The sequence below is a fragment of the Uloborus diversus genome, chromosome 1 (genome assembly GCF_026930045.1).
Source record: "Uloborus diversus isolate 005 chromosome 1, Udiv.v.3.1, whole genome shotgun sequence".
In the NCBI taxonomy this organism is placed as follows: Eukaryota; Metazoa; Arthropoda; class Arachnida; order Araneae; family Uloboridae; genus Uloborus; species Uloborus diversus.
The window spans coordinates 36,242,828-36,257,769 of NC_072731.1; the positions used below are offsets into that span (position 1 = coordinate 36,242,828).

Genomic DNA, 14,942 nt, shown 5'->3' on the forward strand with positions numbered 1-14,942 from the left:
TGTTTATGTTGCAAATAATATGTCTCTTAACATATTATTTATTTAATTGACATCCGGAGTTTTAATTAATAGTCACTTTGTAGCAGAATTCGATCACACAAATTAAAAAATTCAAAAAGAATCTGCATGGTAAATCAAAATGAAAATAGTCCTAACACTTAGTATAAGTCATCACCAAGGAATTTATGCCTGAAAATGAAGTGCTAAAATTAGGTACTGTTGATTCTCTATTTAATGACTTTCAAGGGACCACATAAAATCATCCTTAATTAGAATGCATCCTTAAATAGAATGCTTCTAAAACTACAGTAGAGCATCCGGGCAAATATCTTTAAATAGAGAAAAACCATTAAATAGAGTGTCTTTAGACAAAGAACCAACTGTGTTGTGACATAGGCTAAAGTTTTGAATAAAAAGAAAATGTGAGGTACGGATATAAGAACTTTAAGTTTAAAATTAGCTGAAGCATCTAAAATTCTTGAACAGTCTTATTGATCTGTAACATGTTGAAATATGTATTTAAAATGCCTTTAGTATGAAATTAGTGATGTAAAATACCTGGGTATTTATTTTTAGGGGTAAATACCCAGGGTATATACCCAGGTAAATACCCAAAATGGGTATTTACCCGGGTATTTATTTCAAAAATTTGTATTCAACTAAAATATTTTTTTATATGTATTCCTGAATGTATATATATATGAACAACCATATACAAAACTATAAAATTTTGCTCAAAAGTTGTATTTTGATCACATATTTAAAGAACAACTGTGTGAAACAATTTAGCAATCTAATATGATATCCACATTAGATGTGTTGGATATACCTAATTAATGTTGATAGCCAAATTTCAGATACAAAAAGCCATTCTACAAAAAGTAAAAAGCTTAACTGGATACAAAAAAAAGCAAACATTAATTTTTTAAGGTCCTTGTCTTTTATAGCCCAGTAATATGTCCCTGCATGATATCAAAATGTAACGAAATGTCGCTCAATTTATTATTACTATTTATTTTCCTATATCTTTTGCAGAAATTTCCTCCAAACCTAGTTCAAGTGTTCAGGCATATTCTGCATTTATATAATGGCAAGTAACAAAAAAGGAATTAAACATTTAAAAAAGGGGGAGGAATAAAAAATATATAAACAAAGCCAAAGGCAAAGAAAAGCTGCTTTGAGATTGAACTCATCAGCATTGGAAATCTCAAAGTTTTTTTCATACTAGAACTACAAAGCAACACAAACGGATAGTTAGGCAAATGCACTACAAATCCAAAAAATGCATACTTTGAAGCGGCAAAGAAAATTTTGAAAAGATAAAAAATGGGGAGAGAATGTAATGAGTATATATACAAATGCCTGGTATAGAAATAACCATTTACCACCGGCAAAGACAAATTCAGGAAAACTATATCAAAATTCTCTTTTAAATTTTCCTGTCATCCTATTTAAGTTTTAGAATAGTTCATTTTAAATTCTGACAGTTTTTTTTTTTTTGGATAAGATTTCACTATGCCTTTAATTAAAAACAAATATAATATATAAATTTTTATATTTTTATAATCTTTCATTTTACAGTTTATGTTTTAAAAAGAAATTCATCACCTTTTGATACCACCTATTTTTTTATTATTATTATTATTATTATTTTTTTTTTTTTTTTTGCAAAATGTGCAATTACTAGGGAGTTTTATTTACCCTGCCTTCAGATAAATCCCCCAAAAAATATTTACCTTCCCACCCTACATCACTAATTGCGTGTATTAAAAATAGTTTGAATCATGAAGTACTGGGGAGCAAGTGTAAATGAGCAAGGCAGCGGAAAACAATATTTTGATTTGTTTTTGCTTATTAATGTGAACACTGTTTCTATATTTGCCATGTTATCACCTAAACAGCAATAAAATAAATAAATAATAACATAGTCTGAATAATTTCTCAGTTTATTCTTCCAAACATCCCTCCTGCTTCCTTTTTTGAGCAATCACGATTGCTTATTGCTCTTATTTGACTGTTTTGATTTGACGCCTCACGATGCTGCTCCTCTAGCAAAAACCGTCTCCAGATTGCGTCCATATACTACACACACATATATATATACACACACATACCCCCCCCCCACACACACACACAACACACACGCTTACATACACATTCGTGAGTGCGAAAAACATAATTTGAATTCAAAATTTCAAAATTCAAATTATTTTTTTTTTTTCAATTTAAATATGACTAACCTAGATTGTGATTTTGAAATCCTGGAGCTCATCATTGAATTGCTTATACTTCTCCAATTATGACATTGAAAAGAAAGATTCTTTTAACACAATATGTTTCTTTCATAATTTCATCAAGTCTTTCAATAAAAAATATTATAAACTGTGTAATACATATGTATGTATCAGTTTTACCAATTATTTCATATTTAGATTTTTAAAAAAAATTGCATTAACTTTTTGCATTTTTTTGTAAAATACCCAGTTTTTGGGTATTTACTCAGGGCTTGGGTAAATACCCAAAAAAATATTTACCTACCCACTGGGTATTTACCCGATCCACATCACTATATGAAATACTATATTTTCAAACAGGAGTGCTGTAAAAAACTTACAAATGTTTCTTCAGCCTGGAGGAGGACCATTTTGCATTGTAAACGTTCTTATACCAGATGCATCAATAAGCATTACCAACCCTGAAAATTGAACAGCATTTTAAATCGACTCACCATTTAAGTTTTTAAACAATTCCTGCAGTTATTCAGTTTCTTAAAATGTTGAAGCCTTACCAGTTACTGATGTTACATTTTCCGGCAAATGAAGCTTCTGGAACATTGGTTTGACTTTCTGCCTCTGCCTCTTCAAAATCAGTCATTGCTCCTTTGTGTTCTCCAGAGAATCCAGAAATGTTCAAACATGTAACTAATTTATACTTCATGTGTTTATTCTTGTGACTATGCAAATATTGTTTAAGAGTTTTGAGCAATAAAACTGAGTCTATACAACGTACTTTATTGATGAACTTAGACATCCTTTGAAAAAATTCAAGGTGTGGATTCTTGAATAGTTTTTAAACTTCTTCGAGGACGGCGGTGGCCAATCCAAGATTTTATTTTGTGAAGGGGTGATCAGAGCCTGATTTAAGGGTAAGCCCAAGAAGCATAGGCTTTAGGAGCCCCTAGCTTGAAGGGGGAAGAAGTGGTCCTCTTTTACCCTTTTCTATGGCTGAAATGTGTTGGGAGCCCTATATTAATTATTAGATAATTGAACAGGTTATACATAGTCTATGTATACCATAAAAAACATGAAAAATGAAATATATTTGCTTTCTAAAAAGCCTTTTTTTTCAAAGAATAACATGTTAAAAAAATTAATTGTAATGCAGCAAAAGCTAAATTTATAGCGCCCTCTCTCTCATATCTTGGCACCCAAGGCAATTTCCCCTCTTCAGATGTTCCCAAAGGACGGTGTTCATGGAGAATATTTTCTGCTGTCCCGACCCCCGTCTCTTTTTTCCCACAGGATGGTAGAAAAAGGGCCGAACAGTTTTATATTTATTACATAATTGAAAATGTAATCCAAAATAAATGTGAACCATTAAGACAGGAGTTTAATATATTTACATTCTAAAAAACACTTTTTTAACAAATATAAAATTTAAAAAATAATTAATTGTTGTGCAGAAATAGTTTAGTTTATGATGCCCTTTCACCCTCTCAGATCTCGGCACGTGGTGCAGTTGCCTCATTGGCCCCCTTTTCGGTCGGACTGTGGCACCAGGGTCCCGCAATGCCTAAAAGTGGCATTATTATAGTTAAGCGACCACTACTTAGAAAACGTTTTAAACTGAGTGACCATCGCTTTTTTCCTTCCTTGACTTTATACAATGCTTCATATCAACTTAGAACATTTAATAGGAACCATTTGGTTACTTGAAGGGAAAATCTTGCTACACTGTCCGTCCAGAAGGGAGGGATGGTCATCAGGTGTAAACAGATGAATGACGGAGGGTTATTTCCTGTTCTCAGAGGTTGCCGCATTGAACCTCCCCTCCCCCCCTTTTTTTGTATGGATTGGAGAGCTCTTTTATTGCAACTATTGTTGAGACTGGACTAGAAAACCAGTATCTTTATGTGGGCACTCTACTGAAGGATTGGTTTCCTCTTTTGGGCTACATTCTACTTGAATAACCCAACGTTTTAATATTTAATTTGTCGCTATGGCTGAGTTTTTGTACGACACACTTATACTTTTTAAAAACTACTTTCTTTTGTAGTAAGAACCCCAGTGATTGGCACTTTAAGAGTTTGTCCTTAAACTTACCTCTGTTTTCATTTCTTAGAAAAGAAATATTTACTTGTAAATATTTTTGTATCAAAGAATGCACATCTGTGCATCTATTCAGTTCACTAAAAGCAAAATTATTTGAATAGATATTTTTATAAAAAATTATGATTAAAAAGTTACCAAAATCACCAGTAATTGGCACCTAATATCCCAGTGTATGACACCCTGTGATCCAGTGATTGGCACATGTTAATAAAACTGGAAAATCACTTTATTTTTCACTTTTAGATTACATACAAATTTCATCATCATAAGAAACATTATTAATGTTAATTTAGAGTTGGTAATTTTACATAAATTAATGTTAAATTACCCTTCTCAACGTTAAAAAACGTATTTTAGAGAAATAAAAATTTGGAATGTTACATGAAAAAAAATATTGAGATTATTGCTGTTTTATCCGTCGGCATGCAGTTTTGATTTTACGAGTTATAGCTGTTTCCACCGAAATAGAAGAACATTACCCAATGATTCTAAGGGACCATAACAAAATGAAACAGTTCTCTACAGTCGCAATATCTCACTGTGATGGCAAAACATATTTGTTTTTTATTGTTCTTTTAAAAATTTAATAGTGGATTCTGGAGGCTTCAAATCAATAGTGGAACCCATACAATATTTTTGCTGCAAAATTATCAGAAATCAAACTAGTGACACATTGTACAACGCGTATAAGAAGGGACTATAAGAAGTACATGTGCTGGGGGTACACAGCCCAGCGGGGGTCCCCAGTATGTTCACATACTGGGGACTAGCAAAACTGAAGCACCACTAAATGGCATCCATAATTTCTTCAAAAACCCCAAAAAGAGATAAAACATTTCTTCTACCCACTCAAAGTAACACCTTTCAACTAAACAAAACTTTTGACAACCAAATTTAAAATAAATTTTAAATCGGGTTTTGATGGATTTATGTGCATGCTTCCCTTAAGCCATAAAAAAAGCTTTTGCAACAAAAATGGCTGATTCGATACAAGCCACAATTGTTTCTCTTTCCTATGCACTGCTACCATTTAGTAACATGAATTAAAGTTATAATCTTTTAAGTAAATGTACATTCAGTTGGTATGTAGCCTTCTACTTTTAAAAGATTGGATATGAATCTTATTTTAGGACATTTTTGTTAAAAGTGCCAATCACTGGTGACCTGCCAATTACTGGGAGTGTTATCCTACTTGTTTTGATAGAATTTTACATTCGATTCAAATTTTACAGAGTGCCGTAAAAAGGGGCGCACCGGCATTTGTCCAGGTGGGCCAGTATGAGTCTGGGTTTAGTTGAATATTATATGTTGAAACGGACAGTATTCATTTAAGTAGGGCAGGCAGGTACAAATCAAACCAAGTGCCCATAATGTAATTCACAATTTGTGTATGCATGCCAAAAAGCTTATAATACTTTAATTGTAATTAACTGGCTTTCTAGTTTCTGAGAGAATTAATGAGTACTTTTTTTTTAAATAGAAAACCATAACTGTGATTGATGTTCCAGGAAATGAAAGATTGAGATACAAATATATCGAAGAATTTCTCTTCACAACTAGGTAAGGTTTTATTGCACTAATAGATTTTTTTTTTTCATTTATAAGTTCATTTTTTACATTGAAAAGGGGATTCCTTGTTGCCCTGAAATTGAAACAAGTGTGCATTTCTAATTGCTACTTGTGCAATTTTAATTTTGTAATGTCTATAACTTATTATTTCTATTACATCTACATCTCATCTCTCCTCAAAAGTACCTGTTCCTGTCACTTGTAACTTATTGTACAAAACCAAATATTTAATTTTTTTATTGTTTGTTAGTGTTGAAAATGTAGTTCTTGTTAAGAACTTATTTTTAAAAATGCAGTAAAAAAAGAACATGACAAAAATATATTTTTTTGATGTGGAGGACTATGCATTAGTTTTAACTGAGCTGTAAGGGAAAGAAACGTCATAAGTAATTATTTGTTATATATTTTTTTCTAATATTATTTTATTTATTTTCTTATTCCATAGAGGCATAATTTATGTACTGGACAGTTTGAATATTCAAAAAGAAATCAGAGATGTTGCAGGGTAAGTTGAATTGTTAGCTTTGCAATTTAAATGAAAATTTAAAATCTTTGAATTATTCCTTTTTTAGAAGTACAGTGAAACCTCAATAAGTAGTCAACCGGTTAAGTGGTCACTCCGTTTAAGTGGTCGTTTTTCTTTGGTCCCGACAAGGTCTCATTCACAGTAATGTAAAATGACCCTCCTTTACTGGTCACCAAATTTTATTTTACTCGCTTAACTAGTCACTCAAAAGTTGTTTTCTAAAATTCCTTTTCCTTTTTGGATCTTAGAAAATAGTGTCGGACTTAGTTGAAAGGCTGTTTGATATTTATTTTCCTCGACATCTTGATCCTCGGTTCTGGTCACTCAAAGCATAATTCTTGCTGTGACTCTGTCAAGTGCCGAGAATATGAATCTAACTCCTTCCAGCAGGACAGACAAAATCTAATACCTGGAGAAAGTTAGTCAGTATTTAACATCCGTTCACATGGAACAAAAAACACAAAGTTTAAAGCTTGATGTACGTTAGAAGAGAGTTCTTTTCCATAAGCAACAACTTCATCAGTCAACATTGAAAGATTGTATTAATGTACCATGACTACATTGAAATAAGTTGTTGTTATTAAGTAATGTATAAGTAGGAGAAAACAAAACAAAGTAACTATCATTAGTATTTTCCCCCTTTTTAAAATTTCCACTAATTTATAGACATTTCTTACATAAGCTATTGTTTTTCTCACAGAATTCTACTGCTATTCATAAATATTTGTAAGGCTTTTTTTTTCTTTAATTTCCCACTCCACATAAGTAGTCACTCCGCATAAGTGGTCAAAAATTTTTGGTCCCTTGAGTGACAACTTTATGAGGTTTTACTGTATTATTATTTTAAATGAATCATTTAAATTCAATCAATCAAATGAAACATTCCTATGATTTGTTTTGTGCTATTTTTAGTTCAATTTTTATCAGTTTAGAAGTTTAACATTGGACCTTTTAAAGAAAGTTGTATTCCTGATCTAACTAATAGATTTGCTTCGAATAAACTTTGTTGACAGAACGTCTGCTGTATATAACAAGAAATGTTGCTTTGATTATTTTTAATGTATTTGGTAAGAGATTCAAACATAGACACCCAGGCACGTACCAACAGGGGGCCAAGGGGGTTGTCCCCCGCCCTCCCAATCTCCAAAGGAGAGAGAGCAAACTTCTCATCTCCCCCCCCCCCCCTTCAGTTATTAAATGTTTGTGAAAATTACTGGAGGTAGATATAATTGATAGTAAAGGGGGGGAAAATGCTAATTTTTAAAAGTGGGTAATTCTATGAAAATAAAAATTAGTGACCTATCAGATGCGCAGAAATATAGCACTGCAAGCAAACAAGTCCCCAAAAAATTGTAGCAACAGGTGGGAGCACGGAACATGGCCATTTCAGATTTTAATTGATGCGCTGTGTCACTCCCTAGTTCAGACAAAAAGAAATGGTCAGGACCTACCACCTAACCTAAGCACCCAACCAGGTGGGGGGCGGCAGAACGAATAATGGGAGAAAAGCTGGTTTGCTGAGGGGCTGTCATTGCCTCTGTGCAATAAATTAACAATTGCTCTTGAGCCCGAATGCAACATTGTTTCCAAGAATTCCATCAGTAGCTTGTCTATCACATACTTATTTCATGACTTTCACAAAGGAATAGTTCATCAACTGATTTTCTCACCAAAAAAAAGCCTCTAACCGCGTTTTTAAGACTTTAATTTCAAAACACTTTGGGGGGATGGTCCCCGCATCTCTCTTCCCCTTAATATCACCATAGATCCTCTAAAACCAGGGTTGGCCGGATTGGACCCAATGGGTTTTTTTGAAAAAACCCATTTAAAAAAACCCATTATTTAGCCCACTTTTGGGTTTTTTTTTAATTTTTTGAGAAGTTTTTTAAAAATGTAATTAATTTAAATACTTTTACAATTTAAACTTCTATTTTATTTGTTCTTCACCACAGACAATGGACATAAAAAATGAATTTTGAACTTTAATAGTATTTCTTAACTCTTAACGGCATTAAAAATACTTCAAAGATTTAAAAAATATATATTTAACTTTTATCTTTAACTGGTCAATAAATAACTCAAATTATCTTGACTAAGTCCTGTCACGTCTGGTTTTCTCAATATTTGTAGATTGTACAAAGGAAACTACTCTAGCGAAAAAGCTTTCATGTGAATTATTTTCTGCAACCCGACACGTCACAAATTTCGAATTAACAAGTTATATTTTTTTTAGAAATTAACAGGTTTTACAAATGGTTGGACAGAAAACAGAATAGGATGTGCAGTATTTTCATTATCTTACAAAAAAGTTTAATATTTCTTAATCTGTACACAGAAATAGAAAAACAGGCAACATAAAATTCAAAGAAATGTCTTGATTAAGCTGGAATTCAGTAAATAGAGATTTAAACTACTTGAGGTTCTACAGTAGTTTTGCATAAAAAAATGAAATACAATAAAGTAAAATGCAAAAAAAAAAGATTAGTAATTAAAAACGAACAATAGATTTTATCACTCAAGAAGTATTTTTGCCTTAACTGTTGGTAAACATGGAAACTAAAAAATCTGAAACTTCACCATTCTTGGGTTTCGTCGTCTTTCATACTCTTCTTCAGAAAACGCTGAATTTTAACTAGTTTTCAAGCTTTTTTTACCCCAAGACAATTCTTGTGCTTTGTTCATATACTTACGCTACAATATGCTACAAGTACCCTACATTTTCCCTAAAAAAAGACAAAAAAAACCCCACATTTCTTTAAAAAAACCCAGCTTTAGTTGGGTTTTTTTTGGGTTTTATTTAAAAAAACCCAAAAAACCCTGGGTCCATGGGCCTTTTTAAAAAAACCCGGGTTTTTGCCAACCCTGTCTAAAACTGCATTTTTTGAACTACAATTTTTAAATTTTTCCCGGGGGAGAGTCCCCGGACCCCCCTTTCCCCCCTTTACCTGTCACAATCACAAAAAATTCACGATTCATGCTTGGAGTTTGAAATTTTAAAAATTATCGGGGGATGACCCCGAGTTTCTTCTTTCCTTAACAACACCATAGAACATTTAAAACTTTTTCAATTAACTATCTTGAAAAATTCCCGGGGGCTGAGCCCCCCAGACCTAAACATAATCAAATATAACATACGACCGTGTTTTGGGAACTGAAATTTGACGAGAAAATTATCAGGGGAGGCTATCTTGGACCTCCTTTCCCCTTCCTTCTCAACTTAAAATATAGTCTAAAACTGCGTTTTTATATTCTTAATTTTGAAAAATTATCAGGAGGTAGCCTTCCGACACCCTCTATTTCTGACCGAATATTATCCTTACAATTGAGTTTATACTAATGTCTAGTAATATGACTATCCCTGCTAAACCAAAAAAACTGCTAAATCTTCTCTCTTTGCATATTGAAACATGCGTTTGAAACAATGAAGAGGCCACCAAATGTGTCCCCCCCCTCCCTCGTTTTTTGACCTGGTGACGGCCCCGGTTATTTTTTGTTTGCCCCCCCCCCCCCCCTCCTCCACTCTCCAAAACATCGGCATGTCCCTGTTGACACCGATTGCAGAAACACGAATTTTTTTTTTTTTTTTTTTTTTTTTTTTGTTAAAACAGCATTTTCACATTTTCAGTCTTTTTTTTTCCCTTGTTTTAAAAAAAATAGACCTTAGGAATTCAGATGATTAACAAAAGGTGTGCAATCATTTAGCCCATGGGTTCTCGACTTGAGGGGGGGGGAAATGAATTTTAAGTGAGGCATGAATGTATTCTTAAAATAAAGTAAAAAAGTAAAGGTTACTATAATTTACTCAACTTTGAGTTCACATATAATTGTCAACACTATTGCAGTTTTTGAAGTTTTTGTCTACATATCCATGTGAATCTGTATCTGTAGCATTCGAAGACATAGTCAAAATATCAAGCAAGGATGCATATTAAAAGTGACCTGACGTGCGATTTTTGCAGCCTAAATTTTGTTTTCAAAATTATCTATTTTTTTTAAGTAACCAGCTTTAGCTATACCAACTACCTTTAGTTTAAAATTTTGATTGTACTCTTGTTTTGATCATATATAGTGGTCAGATGGGGAGTGGGTGGTGGCATTAGCTTGCAACATAGCTGCCAAGTGCTCCGTTTTTCCTGGAGTTTCTCCGATTTTTATTGCCTACTCCAAAAATCTGATTTATTCCAAAAAAACTCCAGTTTTTTTTTACTTTGCTTGTACACATTTCGATTTTTGAGGAAAAAGAAGAATATTTCCTATCCTTAAAGGCAGGAATTGTGCACAAACTCAACAAAAGAGATGACAATTTGATGCTTTGGAAGCTTAGTGTCAGGATAAACACTGAGGGGGAGCGTCGATCGGAGATCGTTTTTTTATCGAGCATTTCAGCTACGTGTAAAACGTAGCACCCATGTTTGGTCATTCACAAGATGGAAGTTAGTAGACAATGCTTAAGTGCCTTCGTTTTCAAAGACAAAGCAGAGTAGGGTGTTTTTTTTAAACTGCAAACTAATGAAAATAAGCAAAATGTGCTGCAAAATGTTTTTTTTTTTGGTTATTTTGAATAATTTTATTGAGAAATGTGAAAACAGTTATACTATTTAAAATTTCATCTTATCCTTATTGCTTTGGACACAAATGTGCTAAAAATTTGCAATTAAATTGCAGTGTTATGGGGATTTTTTATTTTTAAATTAGTTTCATGCAATAAATTCAAAATTTTATGTCTGAATTTTTGACTTAGTCGCCATATTTGGTCATTTGTGAGATTTTAGTACACAAGACTCTTAAGTGGCCAAGTTTTCAAAATCGGAATTAGATAAATATTGCAATGCAAACTATTGAAAATAATGCAAAATTTTTTCTTCAGAATATTATTTTATCCTCATTGGTTTAGACGCTAATGTGATAAAATCTCACTATTTCATCTACATTTTAGTTTGTTAAGGATCGTTAATTATTTATAATTACTTTTAATGCAACAAACTCAAAAATTGTCTTAATTTTTTTGCGTTGTTGCCATGTTTTGTCATTTTCAACATAGAAGTGGACAAGATTATTAATAGCCTAAGTTTCCAAAAACAGAATTGGTTGTTTGTCTCAATGCAAACTATAAAAAATAACAAAAGGCAAAAAGTTATGGTTTTTCTCTAAAATAATTATTTTGAAGGGGAAATTTTATCTGTATTTGATCCTCATTGCCTTGAAGGGTTTTCTATAAAATGAAACTATTTCATCTAAAATGAAGGTTCCTGCTGACTTCTATTTATTTATTTTATTTATTTTTTTTTTTTTTTTAAATAAATCAGAAACCTATTTTAACTTAAATTTCCCATGTGCGAAAAAAGTATTGAATATCTCTCTTTAAATCCAAATCATCTTTTTTTTTTTTAAATGAAAGTTCTAAAAACTGCCTCCCACACTCCAGTTTGTATTTCAAAACTTGGCTACATTGGTGGCCACTAAGTTTTTGGAGTCTAGTGGCCACTGGCCACTTAAGAAATTTCTGAGTTTTAACCTTTACTATGAAGTTGCTTTACTTCCAAGTATAAGAAATAATTGTGTTTTTTAATCTTCAATATGTTCTTATGCAATGCATTTTCAATACATGTAGGATATGTATAAAAGCATATTTTTAAAAAAGGTTGCAGTTTTATTAAATCAAACAGTAATCATGTTTTTTTTTTTTTTTTTACTTTTCAATATGTATCTACGTAATGTTACTTTTTTAATGTAAAATAATTTTATTTTAAACTTGGTTGTAGTTTGGTTGAAAATCTAACATGAAAATTCAGAAAAGCGTTGTAAAGGTGCTTAGAATTTATAGAAACTTACGGTACAGACGGAAGGTTTAGCACAGGCCACGATTTCGTGCTCCTATTTTAACCCTCATTGCTCCTATTTTTTTCCTTAAGTGCTCCTATTTTTTTTATCTTGAGGTTGGCAGCTATTTAACAATAGTATTCAAGGAGGGCATAGACCCTGAAAGGTTGAGAAAACTTGATTTAGCCCGATTTACGACTCGCTGTTATAAAATGCCAATAGTAATTTCTGCTGTCTTCCTCCAACTTTTTCCCCACAATAGGCTAAAAATGCAGTACCGTGATATTTTGTAAAGAGTTTAAAAGATTCATTAGCTAAACAACCAAGGAAGTAAAATTAAAACTTATATATTTTTTTAAACAATTAAATTTTGAAAAGTTGTGGGCATCTGTCTTATGCACTTTTTAAACTACAGCTATGGCCTCTGCTTCTTGCCTAATGCTTATGTATGTTAATTCTAATTAATCTTTAATGTTTGCCTTTAATGACTTTAGTTCTTTTGTATCTGAAGTTTTTGTTTTGGACTGAAATAAAAATATTGATCTGGTAAAGGGTAAACTAAATGGACGTTGTTTCAAAACTTTCTCTAAACTTGAAATAACTTATAAATTGAAACTTTATAGGTTTGCAACTAATTTATTTTTATCTAAATATTTATTAATTTTTTTGTTGCTAAATGGGTTGTGTAACTGAGAAAAATCAAGGTACTATTTATCTTTAAAATATCTGATTTCCATTAACAAATAAGGCAGTGAGAAGCTAAGAGATGTAAATAGTGAAATTAAAAATTTGGAGATAACCAGTACAAATGGTAGGTGAACCTCTCCTCTGTCTTGGGGCAAGAAATAGTACTAGTAGCCCTGGTAGGTGCTGCTGCACACCATGATTTAGAACCTAGGACGTTATCTTTAAACCTGTTTTACTCAAAACTTGAAACTATCCTCTTACATCCCTTTGCTTCTCACTACCTCAAATGGTCTATGTAATGAATAATGTTTGTTAATATACAGGGTGTTCCATTTTAACCTATTTTAACCTACAAGACCTCTATTTTTACAACTGTTAGTCCTAGATACATACTTCCAGTTGCAAAAATGTTCAAAATCAGATGCAGAGTTAAGGTTTTGAAAGTTTGAAACAAAAGTAAAAATGAATCAAAAAATACAAAATTTAACTCCCCTAACTAGGTCCCCTAACTTATAATAACGGAAATAATGCCCATTGAAAGATATTAAATTTGACGTTTGTGCGACAAAAACTCAAGGAGATATTTAAGTTCAAACTTTTTCAGGACCATCTAGAAGATGAGATTGGAACTTATTGCCCTTTCAGAAGAATGACAGGTTGTCAAAGTAAAAAAAAAAAGTATTTATATTTTTCATTGCTATTCAAAAATAAAAGCAAATGTTGTGCCATAATACGCAAAAACACACTACAAAACCTCAATCAGTTTGAAAACCACACTCTATAAACACATATAAATTTAAAACCTTGTTAACTGCTACATTTCCCCCCAAAAGGTCTTATTGATGGCAAGTGTAAAGTGGTGTAACTCATGAAATGCTGCGTTTCATATGTGGATGAATATTGGTTATACTAATGTCCAACTTTTTGTGTTGGAATTATTTTTCAATTGAGATTATTTCCCTGAATTTAAGTTAGGGGACCTACGGTCTGTATAAAAAGTTAAATTTGGTATTTTTTGACTAATTTTTGTTTTTGCTTCAAACTTTTAATATCTTAAATATGCATCTAGAGCTAACAGTTGAGAAAATAGAGAATTTGCAGGTTAAAACAAAACACCCTGTATATGAGTCAGTAGTATTTTTATAGAAACAAGTATACACAGTAAATTACTTTATAAAGCGGATTTATAGATTCTTTTTTAAGTTCAATTTGTTTTTTCCATTGATTGTCTTTTAATAATCCAGTTTTTTCTTTTCTCTTTTTATATTGACTGTATCTTGCAAATTTACCTTATCAAAAATTAATTCAACCTCTTTTTCAGATATTTGTTCATGCTCCTTCAGGAGCCTTATGTACATGATTATAGGGTCCCATTCCTGATAGCCTGTAATAAACAAGGTAAGAATTATAAATCTGTTATTGCAAAATATCCTTATTTTGCATACCCAAATGTAAATGTCTATGGTAGATTGTAACTGTAACACTGCTCAGCATACTATCCTTCAGATGCATGTTACATCTGGGGCTGGCACCATATTTAAGTTCTTTCATGATAGTAAACATGTCTAGTCACTGCTGGGTCAGGGCCTGATTTAGAAGTGTGGAGACTCGGGGCAATGAAGGAGTGGATGCTCTAATAAGGGTTCGGAAAGATCATATTTTTGAAAATATCCGATACTATTATATATATGCGAATATTTTGATATACATATGTATATCAATACATATACATATGTATATGTGTATCATATAAAATCCGATATTTTTTATCAGCACTTTAATAGTAAATATGTCCTTAAGTTACTGCTATTTATTTTTTCATATTATTATTATAACTTATAGGGGAGAAAAAAAAACATAAAATTTGCTAATTTGTAAAAGTTAGGATATTTTGAAAAATTTTTATTGTGGAAGCCCCGGGGCAGTAGCCCTGCCTGCCCTCCCCTAAATCCAGCCCTGGTGAAGGTAGAAGATGCTTAATTTTTTTAATTCTTCGTTGGGCCACCAAG

At 32.0% G+C, this 14,942-nt stretch overlaps 1 protein-coding gene across 1 annotated transcript in view; it reads left to right on the forward strand.

Annotated features, from left to right (window-relative positions):
- The window catches only part of LOC129229353 (signal recognition particle receptor subunit beta-like), a 52,677-nt gene that overhangs the window by 31,247 nt on the left and 6,488 nt on the right, over positions 1 to 14,942 (forward strand). The window contains exons 4-6 of the mRNA XM_054863646.1: positions 5,812 to 5,891; positions 6,346 to 6,405; positions 14,255 to 14,331. Coding sequence (XP_054719621.1) covers positions 5,812 to 5,891; positions 6,346 to 6,405; positions 14,255 to 14,331 — 217 coding nt within the window. The remainder of the gene's footprint in view (positions 1 to 5,811; positions 5,892 to 6,345; positions 6,406 to 14,254; positions 14,332 to 14,942) is intronic.